Source organism: Gorilla gorilla, chromosome 9 (assembly GCF_029281585.2).
Source record: "Gorilla gorilla gorilla isolate KB3781 chromosome 9, NHGRI_mGorGor1-v2.1_pri, whole genome shotgun sequence".
Classification (NCBI taxonomy): Eukaryota; Metazoa; Chordata; class Mammalia; order Primates; family Hominidae; genus Gorilla; species Gorilla gorilla.
In genome coordinates, this window is record NC_073233.2 from 91,974,975 (window position 1) to 91,992,890 (window position 17,916).

Here is a 17,916-nt window from a genome sequence, read left to right on the forward strand (position 1 = left end):
TTTTCCAAAAGATGTCCATATATTTAAAATGCTCATAAACTGAAAATAAATTCTGAACAATGTGAATGGCTACATATGCTACTTTATAGCAATTAAATTATTTGCAAAGGCTTTTTTATTGATACAGGGAAAGGTCTCTGAACTAAGGTTAAGCGAAGTTAAACAAAAATTAAATATCATATAGAGTATGATCTAAACTAAGTTTAAAAGGCAAAAAATATCAGAAAGACATGTACAAAAATGTTACTAGTGATTAGCTTTGTGTAGTGCAAAAATGAATGTGCTGTGTTTTGCTTAGTCTTTGTCTACTCTTCTTTATTTTATATTTATTACACAAAGGACAAATATCACGGCCATAAACACACATACCCAAAAAGTTCTATTTAAAAAGAAGTTCTATCAGAAAATGGTCACTGTCCAGAGAAATTCATCTAAACCGCCATGTGCTCTTCTTGCCTTGCCTCTTGACTTAGCCCTCATCTCACATTTTCCCTGCAGTTTCTGGCTGTCTCCCTCACTCCAGCTCAGATTCACATCTCCAGCCAGTAGATGTAAAACAGGTCTCAGTCTCCATCTCTGCTGTCCCTCCACCCGAGGGACTAGATTCCTCCCTTTTACTGGCATGGGTCCACCTCTTGCTTTTGATTGATTGTGCTTTGGCCTCTTGCCTTTAGGTATTAGAAAGTCCCAAGTCCAGTCATGAGGCCTGATCAGTGTTTCTGAAGTTTTGGGTGTGACAGTGTTACCGGAGACCTGCAACAGCAAGCTACTCTGCAGCCCAGTTTAAGGGAATTTTAGGGTCCAGAATTTATATGTCTATATTAGTTTCTTATTGTTACATGACAATTTACCACAAATTAATCAGTTTAAGACAACATATACTTATTATCTCAGAATTTCAGCAGGTCAGGAATCTAGATGTGACTCAGAGGAGTCCTCTACTTTGGTATCACGAGGCTGCATGCACTGATGTGTCAGCTGGACTGTATTCATTTTGGGAGCTTGGGGTTCTCTTATAAGCTCATGTAGCAATCTGCAGAAATCAATTCCTTGTGACTATATGTCTGATGTCTTCTATCTTGCTAGCTGTAGGCTGGGGACTTACTTAGTACCTAAAGGATGCCTTCAGGTCCTCACTACACAGCCCCCCATAGGTTCTTTAACAACATGGAAGTTTGCTTCATCCATGCCAGTAAGAGAATCTCTCTGTTTTTAAAAGTCTCATTACATGGGTCAGTCTGAATCAGGATAATCTCCATTTTGGTTAAATCAAAGTCAAATGATTAGGGGACTTAATTACATCTGTGAAGTCCCTTTTGCCATATAAAGTAGCATAATCATGGAATTGAATCTGATCATATTCACAGGTCCTGTCCACATTCAAAGGAAAGGGATGTAGGTTATTAGGGGGCATCTTAGAATTTTGCCTACGACACTGTCAATCCCTGGCTGCCACAGACTTGCGGCTGAGGTTCAGCATTCTGCTAAATAGCTGGCTCTGTAGATAACAGAGTTGTACTGCAGGCCTTGCCTTTTACATAATTCCTTTACAAACACTATTTCATGTAATCTTACTATACCTTCTTGAGATACATGTTCCTATCTCCAATGTACCAGTGAGGAAACCGAAGAACACAGAGCTTAAAAAGGGGCCCAAAGTCACATAGCTAGGAAGTAGTACCTGAAACCTTGGTCTTTGACTCTAAATATTGTGTTCTTTCTCCTATATCTCTTTTATGAGAAGTTGTTCTTTTAGGAGAAAGAACAACTAAGACTGGAGCTTGATTTGAAGTCTGATCTACTTAGGGAGGAAGTCACTTCTCACTTTATCTGTGCCTTTAGTCTGCACTGTCACTTTATATTGGCTATGATTTCGCACACACAGGAAGGTTTTTCATAATGATTCCAGGGTTCCTAGAATTGTTTCCTAGAAAATTACCACAAACTGGCTGGGTACGGTGGCTCACACCTGTAATCCCAGCACTCTGGGAGGCTGAGGCCGGCGGATCACAAGGTCAGGAGTTCGAGACAAGCCTGGCCAACATGGTGAAACCCTGATTCTACTAAAAATACAAAAATTAGCTGGGTGTGGTGGCGGGCACCTGCAGTCCCAGCTACTCAAGAGGCTGAGGCAGAAGAATCGCTTGAACCCAGAAGGCGGAGGTGGCAGTGAGCCGAGATTGTGCCATGCACTCCAGCCTGGGCGACAGAGTGAGTCTCCATCAAAAAAAAAAAAAAAAAAGAAAGAAAGAAAGAAAGAAAGAAAATTACCACACACTTACACACTTACCAACTTGAAACTATTTCTATTTATTAGCTCACTATTGGTGTATGTCATAAGTCTAGCACAGCGTGGCCAGACTCTCTGCTTAAGTTCTCACAAGGCTGTATCAAGATGTCAGCTGAGCTGCATTCTCATCTCAAGGTTCAGAGTCTTCTTCCGAGCTCATGTGGTTGTGTCAGAATTCAGTTCCTTGAGTTTGTGGGACTGAGGTCCCTGCTTCATTGTTGGCTGTCAACCTGGGGGCCTCTGTCTGCTCCTAGAGGCCATTCTCATTCTTTCTCACATAGCCTCCTTCATTTTCAATCCAGCAACAACATGTCAAGTACATCACACATCTTTAACTTCTGCCACCAGCCTGAGAAAAGTCTCCACTTTTAAGGGCTCATGTAATTAGACCAGGTTCACATGTATACTCTCCCAATTTTAAGGTAAATTATACCATATAAAAATCATAGGAGTGACGTCTCATCATAGTCACAGGTTCTATGGATTACAGTATAGAATCTTGGGGAGTGGCATTTTTATTTTCATTTTTATTTATTTTGAGATGGGGTCTCGCTCTGTTGCCCAGGCTGGAGTGCAGTGGTACGATCTCAGCTTACTGCAACCTCTGCCTCCCCGGTTCAAGCCATTCTCCTGCCTCAGCTTCCTGAGTAGCTGGGATTACAGGCGCTCACCACAACACCCCGCTAATTTTTGTATTTTTAGTAGAGATGGGGTTTTACCATGTTGGCCAGGCTGGTCTTGAACTCTTGACTTCAAGTGATCCACCTGCCTCAGCCTCCCAAAGTGCTGGGATTACAGGCATGAGCCATCGCGCCAATCCGTGAGTGGCATTTAGAATGATGCTTACCACAGTGGGTCTTTTAAGTGTCGTTGTTGTTTTTCTGCATTATAGCTTAGAAGATAAAAACATGGACATTGGAGTCAAACTGCTTATATTCAAATTCTGGCTCCAATATTTACTAGCAGTACAAACTTAGGGAAGTTGCTTAACCTACCAGTTCCTCAATTTTCTTATCTGAAAAATGGATAATAAATAATAGTATGAATTTTATTGAGTCATTTAACACTTTAAATGAGCTAATGTGCCAGAAAATGACTTGGCACATTGTAAGCACTGTGTTGGTCTTTATTATTAGGATTATTATTATTGATCTGATTATTACATAACCACTAATTTAGAGTTCAGATTTACTACTCTCCTTGGAGCAAATCCATCACCTTATTTCTGTGGACCTTAGTTTCTCTGTAAATATTAGTGTTATTTAACTGTCAAAGATATAATTTATGTCTTAGTCTGTTGGGCTATTATAAAATAAAATATCATAAACTAAATGGCCTATAAACCAAGGCACTGGCAGATTTGATGTCTAGTGACGGCCCTCTTCCTGGTTCATAGATAATGCCTTCTAGATATGTCCTCACATAAAGGAACGGGCAAGGAAGCTTTTATCAGGGCACTAATATAAGCCAGTGCTTCTTTTACAAAGACATGCAGGAGGGAGTACTCCACCTTCAGAACCTAATCATCTCTCAAAGTCCCCACCTCCTGATATCACTACATTAGGGATTAGCTTTCAACAGATGAATTTTGGGAGGATACAAATATTAAGGCCATAGCAATTTATAATGCAAAGGTACATTTTAAAGAAATTTAAGTGTCTCTAACTCAGAGGAAACACCAAAGGATTTGTTTATATAAAAGAAAACTATGTTTAATTTATAGGGGTTTTTTTTTAAGCAAAGGAAACATAGCAGATTCAGTGGCTTACATTATAAACTTGAGAATAGAAGTATAGAACCGTCTTTTGCACCATACCTATTTTTTAAAAATGGTCTTTAATTCCACGTTATGACCAAGAGAAAAAAAAAGTATGTGAAAAATAGGGACAGGAAACTTAGGGAAGAACATAGAGGGTGAAAGGAGACTGCAGAAGGAAACGTAGAAGGTATAATAGGAAAGGGGATAGAGAAGAAAAGGAACAGAGGCAAGAGGAGAGGAAAAACTGCTTAGAGACAGAGAGGGAAGGTAAGGAGAAAGGGGAAAACGGTGGTAAAATTTATTGAGCACCAATTATGTGCCTGCCATAGCTAAGGAGTTCGGTTATCTCACCTCAGAACATCTCAGTGAAGTAGGTATTATTAACACCACTTTACAAATGAGAAAATAGCTATTAAGTGAGTTTAACTTGTGTCCAAGGTCAATTGTGCTATACACAGAAGTTAGAACCCACATCTTTCCAGAGCTAATTACAATGTCCTTCTCCCATGTCCTTAAGGACTAATGGTGAGATAAAACATACTCCTCATGGCTTGTTGGTCCAACCTCAGTGTTCCTGTCACGCTGAGAAAAGACTTAGTCTGACTTAGTTAAGGCGTTGGTGTTACTGTCTCTTAGCACTACCTAATAATCTTAATTATTTGAGTCAGGACATTTGGATTTTAGTTAAATAGGATCCCCAAATGATTTATGCCTCAGGATAAGTCACTCCTCTGAGCTGCAGAATCCCACTCTATAAAATGTATGTCTTGGACTAGACCACCTGCCAAATACTGAAAATTATACTTATTAGCTGTCTTCACATAGGCAAAGGCTGTAATGCGGATTGGGGAGAAGGTGAATTTTGTTGCTATAGTTAGAAGCACTGTATAAAGTTTTGCAGGTTGTTTATTGTACAACCTTAGTAGGCAATATTCATATACATAGTCATAGGCCATGGCCCTGGCTCCAGGAAGCCAAAATAAAGACCAATGGGTAGAGGCCAAAAAAACGGAAATTGTGGCTCAATAGAAAAACAGCAAACTCTGTTATGTTCAGAATTACCTCTTAACATTGTGAAAGCTTTACCTTTGGGGGTTTTTAGGCAGAGACCACATGATGTAGGAATTCTACCAACACATGAGAGTTTAGAGAATACCTAAGCGACATTCAGAACTGGATTTTTAATGTGGTCAAAGCTAGCTGGGTGATCTTAAAATCATTAAGCCTTAATTTTCTGAATCCTTATTCTTATGGCCACAATAATAGTACCTGCTTATATGGCTACTGAAGTAGAAGATTGTGTGTGTATGTGTGTCTACATCTGACATCTCTATATCTTAGCATAATGTCCTGCACATGATAAAATCTCAAGAAGTGTTAGCTTTCATTATCAATATTATCTTTTCAACTATGAATGAATGAAGTTTCTAGCACAGCAGAACTTTGCTTTACCTCTGTAGGCATGGGGCTGCCACCATGTTTGCAGGCAAAGAATGCTGGCATTCTCAGAGATATCACTTTTCATTCTTAATTGTAGAGCAAACATATAACATAAAATCTATTTCAAGCTTAGAGCCAGATTTTGGTTAAAGGGTGGAGGTTCTTCCCATCTTGTAGCTAAACAGAGTGGTGAAAAATTATGATTATGGCCCGCCATAATGATAATTTAGAGATAATTTCTAAATTATCCTCTAACAAGTCTATTTCTAAACTTTAAAAATAGAGCTTCTTTAGGGTCCAGTGTTAGCAAACAGAATCCCCACGATGACTCATAGAATTACACAGCATCTTTTTCAAACCTTTCACTCTAGTGGGGATATGTCCTCATTCAGAAATTAATTTAGTTAATTCAGCTTAAAAATTCTATTGTCCAAAAGCTTATTTCATGCGGGAGTATCTTTTTTGTTGATAAAAGATGCACATATACCTGAAAAAAAAATGTGATTCTCTTCATCAAGCTGTAAACATGCAGCTGTCAAAAGTAATCACTACATCAGAAAAACTGGATAAGGAATAAAAGTATCTTTGGTTGATTCATAAGAAAAACAGCAAAGTAGCTTATATGCTTAATGAAAAAGCAGACTGAGGAAGTGCTATGAAGCTTACATTTCTGCTCCTTAAGTCACAGTCCTCAATGTGGCTCCATGCACGCTAAAGTCATTCTTACCTACAGGACTTCACTTCCTTTATTTAATAAGACTCTGTCCTTGATTAAATTTGAGTCAGGCTTCTCTGGGTCCTATTCTCAATTAGGCTTTGACCTTAGGCTTTTTATTTGGCCTCATTAGGCCAGTTTTACCAAGAATCCTGCTGAGTCAGTTTATGAAAAATTTCTCTCCCTTGGTATCCGATCAAATTCCTTATCCCATACCCTTGATAATTTATCAGCTTGGCCTGCCTTCAACAAGAATCCTGCCAAGTCCCTTTAGCCAGAATTCCCCTTACCCTTGATGTTTTCTCTCAGTAATTTTCCATGCACTAACTGCCACCCCCCACTCCACAGCTCTTTGGCTATACATCTTCACTTATGCTTTCTGTATTCAGAGTTAAGACCAATCACTCTCCTCTACTGCAAAATCTCCATTGCAGTGAACCCTCTTGAATAAACTCTTCCTTACAGTCATTAACAAGTGTCATAAATATTTTGTATTTCACATATCCTTCCTATCTTACCTCCCACAATAATTTTCACTTCTCCCTCTTCTCCACTTTATTTATTTACTTATTCAAAAATTCATTTCTTCAGCAAGAGTTTATTGAGCCACTTATACATATGTAACTGCTTGGCCTGAGGGGATTTACAACCTAGTAGGGGTGCTAAAAGTGACATTAGGGCATGTTATTCTTCCTGAAAAATCTCTCCTAATTTTTCCAACCTATAGTGCCTTTTAGCTAAGGTTTTGATCCCATAGCATTTTATGTTATTTACCCCATGAGGGTAACTCTTATTTCCCACAATTAAGTTCCTTAAAGAAAGTAGCCCAGCTCAAGCAGCTACTACTCTCTATCACTGAGAAGTACCCGGCTGCACTCCCTCCACCAACCTAAACTCACCATGTGCCTTTTTTTTTTTTTTGCTTTTTGAGACAGGGACTCACTCTGTCACCCAGGCAGGAGTGCAGTAGCATGATCTCTGTTCACTGGGATCAAGTCCAAGCCATTCTCCTGCCTCAGCCTCCAGAGTAGCTGGGATTACAGGTACCCACCACCATGCCCAGCTACTTTTTGTATTTTTAATAGAGATGGGGTTTTGCTATGCTGGCCAGGCTGGTCTCAAACTCCTGACCTCAAGTGATCCATCTGCCTTGGCCTCTCAAAGTGCTGGGATTATAGGTGTGAGCCACTGAGCCAGGCCACCCTGTGCTCTTCATCCAAATGAAGCTGCTTTCCCTTTTTTTCTGAGGGACAACTTGTTCTTTTCTCTGTGTTCCCACTTAGATTTGTAGGGTTAGTGAAGACTCAGAGGAAACCTTCCCAGGGAATGGTTTTTTTAGACTCTTTTTCCCTCTCTAAACGCCTAGAGAAAGCCCTATAAATGGTTGCCGAATATGAGAATACATACAATATCTACAACGTTGCTTTACTTGCTAATGCTACTTATAGTGTATCCTTTTGATAATTATATTATTTGCCCATTAGTTCATATTTATGTTCTTTCCAACTAGACTGAAGGCCTCATCCAAACAAAAGATTTATCTTCATCCCCTCCTCACAGTGCCTGGCCCAATGTTCAATGTGGTAGCTACCAACGAACACAAATCAAACACTATTGAAATTCAATCAGTAGCAAAAGATCTGCAAAGTCATTTCAGGAAGCTTGCCTTAAAAATCTCTTTCAAGTACAGAACTTTCGTAGAATTATTATTCTTCAAAGGTACAAATGTGTCTCATTGATGCAGCAGATTTACTTTCAAAATCATTCTAACGTTTCAGATCTTTACCTGAGTCTGCCATCCTCTGCTGCAGCACCTCCTGGTATAATCTTCGTAATAAATATGCCAGGGTCATCTCCAATGTGGGGATTATCTGTCCCCCCAGCAATACTGAATCCCAGGCCAGAATTCCCCTGTAGAAACAAAAAGCAGATATTAAATGATGTGTCTGTCACCTAAAACCTAGTTCCTCTTGCACTCTGCATTATCATGTTACTACTCAAACGGAAATCAGGTGACAACAGTCTTGTATGCTAAATCATAAAGTGCACGGTTAGCAGACAAAGGAAGGTCAGGAAAAACACTGAGGTTTATTCCTGCACTGTAAGAATGCAAGAGCATTATATTTTTCTTTTAAAAATTGCTTCCTTTATGCAGCAATTAAAATCACATGAAGCAGGAAATAAAAACTTACAAATTGTGTAATATGAAAAAATATAAAGAATCATTAGAGTGTCAATTGTAAAAATTATACATTTATATGAAAGAGGAAGAAAAAAGTTACATGAAAGAATTTGATTTAATAGAAGAGTGAACTTGGGTGTTTCATTTTCTTATTTCTGGTATTATTGTTCTAATATCACTTATCTGTCAAATAATGTGTTTCTAAGTAAAGAAAACTTCCACTTCAGAAGACAAGGCCCCCTTCTAGAATCATAATACATGAGAGATACTTTTGAACAATAAACAGGCTTTAATTTGCAATAGCAATAGAAAAGGCATGCAATAGTGCAGCAGCATGTAAATCTGAGTAGCTTGTATTCTAATAAAGCCTTTACACTTACTCCTGTAGATTATAGTAACTGATATCCTCTGTGTGTGTATATATATATACATATATATACATACATGTCTTTCTAAAGATATATATATAAGGATATATATATCTAAAGATATATATATAAGGATATATATATCTAAAGATATATATATATAAAGGATATATATCTCTCTCTCTCTAAAGGATATATATTTCTAAAATTTGTATGTAAGGCATAATTAAAAGTCCCCCCAAATCCACAAATCATATTATTTATTTCTTATTTTTATAGTCTCCTTTACTCCCCATCTCCCATCTCCACAGCTACATATGTTTTCATGGTTGTGTTGTAATTTTTTCCAAATCACATTATATTTTAAGCCCTTTCTGCATAGCTAGGCAGTCTTTATAATTATTCATCTTAAATGGCTAGTCATGTTTCATCAAGGTCACATATTACTTATTTAACCAGTCCCTTGTCACTGGATATTAAATTTCTCTACATATTCTTACAACAAATATAGCTTACTAAATTTATGATAATTTGATTAATTTCCACTCTTGGGTAAAAACGGATGAGGACTATGAATTCAGTAGTTATTTCAGAAAAAGTAATTAGGGTGCTTGATTAGTCAGAAAGGTTCAATGTCAAGATAAGATCAGCTATAACTTGATACCTATACCACTGCAAATGTCAAGGTAATGTTTAGCAATTCTTATCGACTAAATTTATAAAACTGATTTCCAGAGGGTTGTTTTTACAATTGTATATTTATTACGTATGTTGAAAGGGTGAAATGAATAATTCAGCTATGGCAACTAAAATCTCATGTGTTTATACTTCTGATGTTTTCTCTAATTCTGTTTGCTCTTTGAAAAAGTCCAGTGTTCACTGAACAGAGTTATTACTTATTAGCACTCACATAGTCATGAATTTATTTAATATTTATTAAACACCACCTCTGTACCTGGCACTAGACTAAGCCCTGGAGCTACAGGAGTAAGTATGTCAGTTTATAAGGCACATGAAGGGGAAATGCAGAGTGTAGGAGTGGGTAAGAGAACCAAACACAGTGACTTGGTGACATAGAGAAGAACATTTTGACATAGAGGGAAGAACTTGTGTAAAAGCCCTTAGGTGAGAAAGGGTATGCCACACCCAACGAACAGACAATAAAGTTGGAACAAAGAAAGCAAGAAGAATTGGATAGATGTACCTTAATCATGAAATTTACAAGAGCAGAGTGTACGAGAAACCATTTTGGATTTTAAATACTTACTGACACCAAAAGACTGTGTTAGTATTGGTTGAGCATTTCGTATGCAACTGACTCTAAACTAAGACTGCAGAGGTTAAGGCCAGATGGTTTCTGCCTTCATGGATATTCAAAGCATAGCAAAAAAAAGCAATAATACTCTGGCATCTAGTGATCAGTATATTTCATGTACTGTATAACCTCAACTGCATTGTCAAGTATGTAGCCATGGAGATAGTGTTTAGGGGACTTAATGAGGCAGTTCTCTAAGATCCAGAGGTTTGGGAAAGAAAAAATGGGAGGATGAGTATTTTCAATGTAATTTGGGTCAAGCTCTAAGTACATCAACTAGAGTGTATTGGTCTCACTGTAGTTAGCATCTCAGGGATAATAATGTCTTGATTAATGAGAGTAGGGAAGGAGGCAAGCAGAGATTGGGAGATACCCAAATGCTTTCTCCTGATACTGTCAACATGTTTGGAGAGGGTACTCAAAACTTTGTCATTGAGAAAGATATTCATGATCTAACTCTTTCTTAACCTTGTCAACTTTATTTCCAGCTTCACACTTTACCCCCCAGAAACAATGAAGTGAACTGCAGGCTCTTTACTGCACAGACCGCACTATAATTCATCTATTGGTGTTTATTTATGCTGTTTTCTCTACCAGAAACTTCACATCGCCTTCTTGACTATTTCAATTCTTCGCATTTTTGAAGATGTGGCTCAGACGGTGTCTGCTCAAGTTAATACTAAATTATCACCCAACCCTTCTCTAGATAGATCACATTTCTGTGTTTTTGCAGGTTTTTATGCTTACTTACATTATGCATTGTGTTATTTTGTAGTTGTCTGTTTCTGAGTCTGTCTTTCCTTTAAACTGGGCTTGTAGAAGGCAGGAACTGTGTAGTATTCATCTTTGCTTTTTTGGAGCCTTGTGTAGCACATAGTATTGACAATAAATACTTGATGAATGAAGTAACAGAAAAACAAGCCTACTGAGAATGTTTGTGCCCTAACAGGAAGACTCAAAAAGGCCACAATAGAAATCTACAATGTGTTAAGGAATACAATAAGGAAGTAGAAGCCATTTTGCTCTATGTCATTACAAGAATAAAAAAGTAGAAAGCTCAGGCATTCAAACTGTGGTGCAGCTAAAGGCTGACTAATAAGATACAACTGTTCAGATTGGAGCTGCACTACTCTGTAAGGGATAGAGGATCCTTCACTCAGGAGGTATTTGGCTAGTCACTGGGCGTGAAGGACCCAGGCATTTATTGAAAGGTTAAACTGGATGATTTTAAAGGATTCTTTTGGGACTCTGGCTAGATATAGGAAGTCTGCTCTTGCCAACAGAGAAAAGGGGATGTTTTAGGGACATTTAGTGGGGGAAGTAGATCACTGTCAAATTCTTGAAACTTAGTCTGTGAATCAATATGTCTTTGAAATAATAGCTTTGATAACAACCTAGAAACATTTAACCACTGTTTTTCTTTTGAATTGACTACAATATGGAGAAAACTGTGGCTCTGGCATTTTCTAATATACATTCCCCTGTCCCAAGACCCAGTCTGAGGAAAAGAATGAATATATTTAGGAAATTCACAGTGGAAACTAGGTAGGTAGAGACAGAATGTAACTTGCCCTGTGTTTCTGGTCCCAAAGCATCCCTGAAAGCTTTTGTGTTTCAATTAAAACTAGTCTGCCAGCTGGGTCTGGCCAGTCATCATGGTTCTTTACAAGAGATTCATCTGAATTCAGCTAAGGAAATGATTTAAAGAGCTTTCACCTCCCTTTATTGTTCTCTTCCAGCCTTCCCTTTTAAGTCTTTGCTACCAGCCAGCAGCATTTAGCAGAGAGAGGGACAGATGCAAAAGTGTCAGTGAAATTGCTGCCTGCTGCTCTCTATGGCTGAATCACTTCAATCCCCTGACAATTGTCCCAGAGCCTGCCAGCTGCAGGGACAGATCTCAGCTCCTCTCTTCTCTGAGCAGCAATCTCTCCATGTGAACAGGCAGACCCCTGGTTGACACTCTTAGATCCTGAAAATTGTGACTAATTAACCGAGTGTTGATCCCTGATTCAGTCAATGGAAACTTCAAGGTGCCATGCTGGTAAGGGCAGACCCTGTAAAGGGTTCTGGGTGGGCTGCTGTGTCCTTGCAGTTGGGAAGATTCCATGACAGATGAATGTCACTGACATGGACCATTCTTTCTCTTAATTGTTCACATTTGCTGACTCTTCCCCACGAGCACAAACCCATTTTCTAGCCAAATGACACTTCTTGTTTCATGTACTGCACACCATCTCCTCTCAGAGAGAGAATCCACCAAAAGGAAAGACATTTTACAAATATAAATATAATGTCTCTGGAAAAGCCCCACTTTTATTAAAAGTTTATTTCCCAAATGAAAATTTCTCTCAAAATGGGCTTATATATAATAAAAAAGCGGAAAATAAGTAGTAATATTATAATCACATTCATTTATATATAATGTTCTACCAACAATGAATTTTTTTGATTTTTAGAATTTTTCTACTTTAAAATACTGTTTGACCTGATCATTCGATTCTAGGATTTTATCCTAAAGAAATAATTAGAGAAACATGAAAAGATTTGTGTTCAAGGTTTGTTGCATTATTTTTCTAGTGTTAAAAAAACACAACTGAAAACTGACATCCATATCATGGAGAAATGGTTAAAATATTGTGGTACATTTATCTGAATATGGGGATAGTTTGGAGCCATTAAAATTGTAGTGCTTTTCAATAATAAAGACATGGAATTAACCCAGGTGCCCATCAATGGTGGACTAAAAGAAAATGTGGTACATATATACCATGGAATACTACACAGCCATAAAAAAAAGAATAAAATCATATCCTTTGCAGCAATATGGATGCAGCTGGAGGCCATTAAACTAAGTAATGCAGAAACAGAAAACCAAACACTGCATATTCTCACTTATAAATGGGAGCTAATCATTGGGTACACATGAACATAAAGATGGGGACAATAGATACTGGGAAATATAAGAGGGAAGAAGAAGGGAAAGGGAAAAAGGTTAAAAAACTACCTATCTGGTACTATGCTCACTTGTTAGGTGATAGGTTCAATTGTATTCCAAACCTCAGCACCACATGATATAACTTTTTAATAAATGTGCACATGAACCCCAGAATCTAAAAGTTAAAAATAAAAAATAAAATAAAATTTTAGTGCTGTTAATAAAAATGGAAAATGTTGATTATATAAATATGAGAAAAAAGTGACATTTTAATTACAGTATGATTGCCACTGAAGACATTTAAAATGACTTAATTTTAACAAGAAAATTATTAACTTTAATTAATAATAGTAAAATTGCTTAAATAATTTAAACTACATAAGGAGATTTTAAAAAATTATAAAGCCCCTAGTAAAATACTAAAAGTATTATTAAGGGAACTAGCATTTATTGCATGCTTATTCTATGCTAAACACTAATCTATGTTTCTTACAATTTTCTATGTGGTAGATTGTATTATTCTCTTTTTATATATTAGAATGAAAAACAAACAACAAGCAAACAAACAAACAAAAACTGAGGCTGAGAGGAGTGAAGTAACTTACTTAAAGACGTAAAGCAAGTAAATAGTGAATTCAGATTTAAAAGCAGATTTCTCAGACTTCAATTACTATTTTCTTTCCATTATATCACATTGTCTCTTTCTGAGTTCAAAAACTAATGCAATGGTAGGGAAGTAATACAAATTTTAGTTATAAGGAACCACTTCATTGGATTTTTGGAAAAGATTTAAACTTCTATCAGTATCGTGAAAATATTTCAAAACATTTCTAATAAAGTGATACGGTTTAGTGGAAAAACATAGATCTGGGTCGTTTTAACCCGGGTTTGCACACTGGCTCTGCCATTGACATCTGCGTGGTATTGGATAAATTTTGAAACTAGACTTTGAGTCTAGTTTCATCATCTGTCAAATGGAGATAATGAGATGAATTCAAATGACACAGGCACGAGCAAGTGCTAAGCACAGCACATGGGTGATGATCAAGCAATGTTAGTTCAATTCCTTTGGTTTGATGCATAGCACTGGTCCTTATGAGTTTGAGGACAGTAAGGGAGAACAGATGTCAAACAATGTATTCTTCAATTCATGCCTTACTTATTGATCCAACAAGTATGGATTAATGCATTTTAACCTACACTGATAATATATGTTATTTTTCTTCGTTAAAACAAAACTTAGCTAGAAATACTAAATTTGGGGTGAATATTAGGTTATAGTATTGAAACCTTAGATAAAAAACAGCTAGATAAAAAAAGACTCAAACAATGTTCTTTTAACATTTTAATACCCATGTTCTGTTTGATAAATATTGAAATGGTATATTCCTCTCACTAACCCCAAGATTCCTATATGCTTCCCTTAACCCAGGAACACCTATCTGTTCCTTTTGCTACCTGCCAACCATCATCGATATTCAAGTTTACCTTCTGCATATTTGCTCCAGCGAAGACATTTGTTTATTTTAATTTAATATAGTTTATACTACAAAACAATATATATGTTATTTTCAAATATAACATACCTCAGCCCCTAATCGGTAAATTTCTCATATGCACCCTGATTGAAAATTACTAGTCTACCACTTGAACATTGGCCATGAAGATAATAGGACAGCGAACAATATAAGTAGGTAGAATAAAGATATCAAAAAAGATTAAAACAGGTAATAAGAAGTTAAAATAAAGAACCATTTAGGCTACATGCCAGAAGAAGAAATGTCCCTTGATAGAAAGGTCTGTTGGTTGGCAAATAATCTTCCAAATTGTCCTGGAAGTCATTTTACTTTGAACAGTAAATCTGGAGTGGCATAGGGAATAAAAAGGTGTCTTTTTCATACACATTACTTGTTAAAATTATTTAAAGTCTTTCTCATGTCCACTTTCTGTCTCATGTTACGATATCTAAAGATGAACAGCCCCAGGTCTATGACTAGGATGTGAAGGTGAGAAAATAATGCAGACATTTCTAACTACCATTGCTAAATAGAGATTTTTTTTGCTAAATAGAAATTTTTTTCCTCAAATTTTTTATTTAGTTTTTAAATGCTATCTAATAATGTATGTGTCCTGGAACAAAGTGCTTAGTCCAGGAATAAGAAATGCCCTTTTCACAATTATACAATCTCCAGGAATTGCATTTAGGATGCCCCATAGTTTGTTCTATCAAATTGTATTTTTCTGGAAGCTGCTGGGTAGAAAAGCCATCAGGAGAATACTTCATTTGGGGATTGGTAAATGTTTACATAAAAATGCTTTAACAAGATGGGGGATGGTAGAGAGGAAGCAGTTTAATAAATAGGCCAAGAGAGAATGCCAGATTATTGTAGACCAAAGAACTCCTGAGAAGCAAAGAAAAGTAAACACAGTGAAAGTAGATTATTATCTGTGTGTGTGTATGTTTGAGTGAGTGTGTGTGTGTGTGTGAGAGAGAGAGAGAAAGAGAGTTTTAGCTTTAGGGGGTGTGTGTGTGGAGAAGTGTGTGTGTGTGTGAGTGTGTGTGTGTGAGAGAGAGAAAGAGAGAGAGAGAGTTTTAGCCTTAGGGTGTGTGTGAGTGTGTGTGTGTGTGTGTGTGTGTGAGAGAGAGAGAGTTTTAGCCTTAGGGGAGATATGTGGCAGTATCAAAAGAGAAGGAGAAAAAGCAGAGGAAAGATTTTGGAGGATGGCAGGGAGGGGACTCAAGCATCTCTTTAGTCTAAAGGAAAGAAGCCCCTGGAAAAGGGAGATTGAAGGTACAGGAGAGAAGAGAGCACACAAAAAAACATAATCTTGAAGGAGGAGTGAGAATGGGGCCCACAGTTCAGACTCTTTGAGTCCCACCATAGGTACTACTACTTAACTGCATGTAGTATAGCCACAATAAAACAGTATTGTATAAGTTTATGTGCTAACATGAAAAGATCTTTACAAAATAGTTGTAGATAAAGTAGGAGACAATTTAGGATTTAAACTTTGACCTCACTTTACAATATGCATACATTATAAAAGTTTGGAAGTATGCTCATTAATTTATTAATAGTGCTTTGTAGATCTTTTTCTTTTGTCATTTTGAGCACTCCATCTTTAATTTTTCCTTATAAATATATCTTGCAGTGAGTGCATATGCATGTATACACATGCACATACACACACATTACACTTGTACAACATGTGTAACATTAGAAAAAATAAGTTCGCTTTTGACACAGCATAACTCAGCCATGGGTAGGGGGAGGAATACTTCGCCCTCTGAGATAAGAGTAACTGAGTTCCTACGGTAAGTTATAGTATTATTTTAAGGTGGAAGAGATTAAAGGTCATTTTAAGGTAGAGGAGAAGGAGGCTGAAGGAAGTCTTAACTGATTAGATGTCTTTACTCCATATATTTAGAAGTCAGGACATCAGAGGGAAAGGTCTAGAATGAAGCTGAAAACTTAAGTAAAGCTGTAAGTGATTGGAACTGCAGCTTTGAGGCAAGAGAGAGACACTTAGGGATCAGCTGGAGCCTGCTAAGCAGCACCATGGTGGGATGCCATCAACTTGTTATGGGATTTTCTCCCACAGAGCTTAGTAATCTTGAACAGTGAAAGGGATGATTTGGTTGCTTTAGGGCTGAGGCTCGGGGAAAAAGATATGGTTTGCTTTGTAAGTGATAAGTAATATGTTAGAAAAGATAGGAAAATATGAGACGTAAGGGAAGATACTCAGACTGGAAGAAGAGAAGAGGGTGAAAAGATGGAGATACGATAAGGTGAAAACATAGATTTATGGAGAGCAGGGGAAGGAAGAGGGAGCAACAGGCTGTGGATATTGGCAGATTTCAGGGTTCAATATTTTGGAGATAAAGCAGCACTCAGTGTTAGTCATGCGAGTATAGTAAAGGTCAAGTTATAAGAGTGTATTGAGGTGATGATCAAGTCAGGGTACTTTGTAGCTGACACTGAAGTTTCCCAGTAAGATAGAAGGAGATTTAAAAAACAAAAAGATAGTAAAGACAGAAAAAATGGCTAACATTTTTCATTGAAACTGAAGAAAGACCTAGGGTAGAAGGAGAGAACAATGAAAAGATGAGAAGAGGATTATGATGTGAGGTAGTGTGGCAGTTAAGTATTCTAGGTAGAGGAACAAGATGTGCTAAGGCCTAAGGAAAAGATAGAGCTTGACTTGTTCAAGAAACTAAATTGAGACCAGAATAGCTATGCAGTGGTAAGAAAAGGAAGGAAGAGCTGAGGCAAGAGAGGGTAGCAGGGGGTCAGACACTGGGGACAGTAAGTTTTTGGGTCATAAAAGGCTTAAAACAGGGGAATTACATTATCTGATCTAGTTTAAGATTATACTTTTTATTGTGTACAAACTTATTGGAGAGTGCTGAAGGGGAGAACAGAGAGGCAAGTTGCTGTAGTCCAGGTCAGAAATTGATGGCATCTGAACTAGGCTGATAGCAATGGGGATGGCAATATTTGAGACATAATTTGAAGGTAGAAATGACAGGACTTACTGATGGCTGGAACGTGAAAGGGTGGAAAAGAGAAGAATCAAAGATGACGTGACACATAGCTGGACAGGGATGCTGTGTATGAGATGAGAAGACTGTGGTGAGGATGAGGAAAGCAGTTTGGGAGATGTAAATCAAGACTTAGGCTTGGGCCTTTTTCAGTTTGAGAAATATGTTGGTGTTAATGGAGAGAAAGAAAAAAAATACTTACATCATCAAAAAAAAAATAATAGGTAACACTCATTTAGTGCTTTCTATATATCGGATACTGTGTTAGACCTTACAATTGCCTACTTAAGGAAGTCAAGATGCTGGCCAGAAAATAGGGTGGGTTATTGCAGGAATATCAGGAAAAAGTTCTAAGCAAAGTTATCTACT

General features: G+C 37.3%; 1 protein-coding gene across 18 annotated transcripts in view; it reads right to left on the reverse strand.

The window, feature by feature from the left end:
- Nucleotides 1-17,916, reverse strand: part of DLG2 (discs large MAGUK scaffold protein 2) — a 2,193,106-nt gene that overhangs the window by 638,461 nt on the left and 1,536,729 nt on the right. For all 18 annotated transcript variants that reach the window (XM_055355576.2, XM_055355573.2, XM_055355572.2 and 15 more), the window contains one exon: nucleotides 7,991-8,115. In XM_055355576.2, coding sequence (XP_055211551.2) covers nucleotides 7,991-8,115 — 125 coding nt within the window. The remainder of the gene's footprint in view (nucleotides 1-7,990; nucleotides 8,116-17,916) is intronic.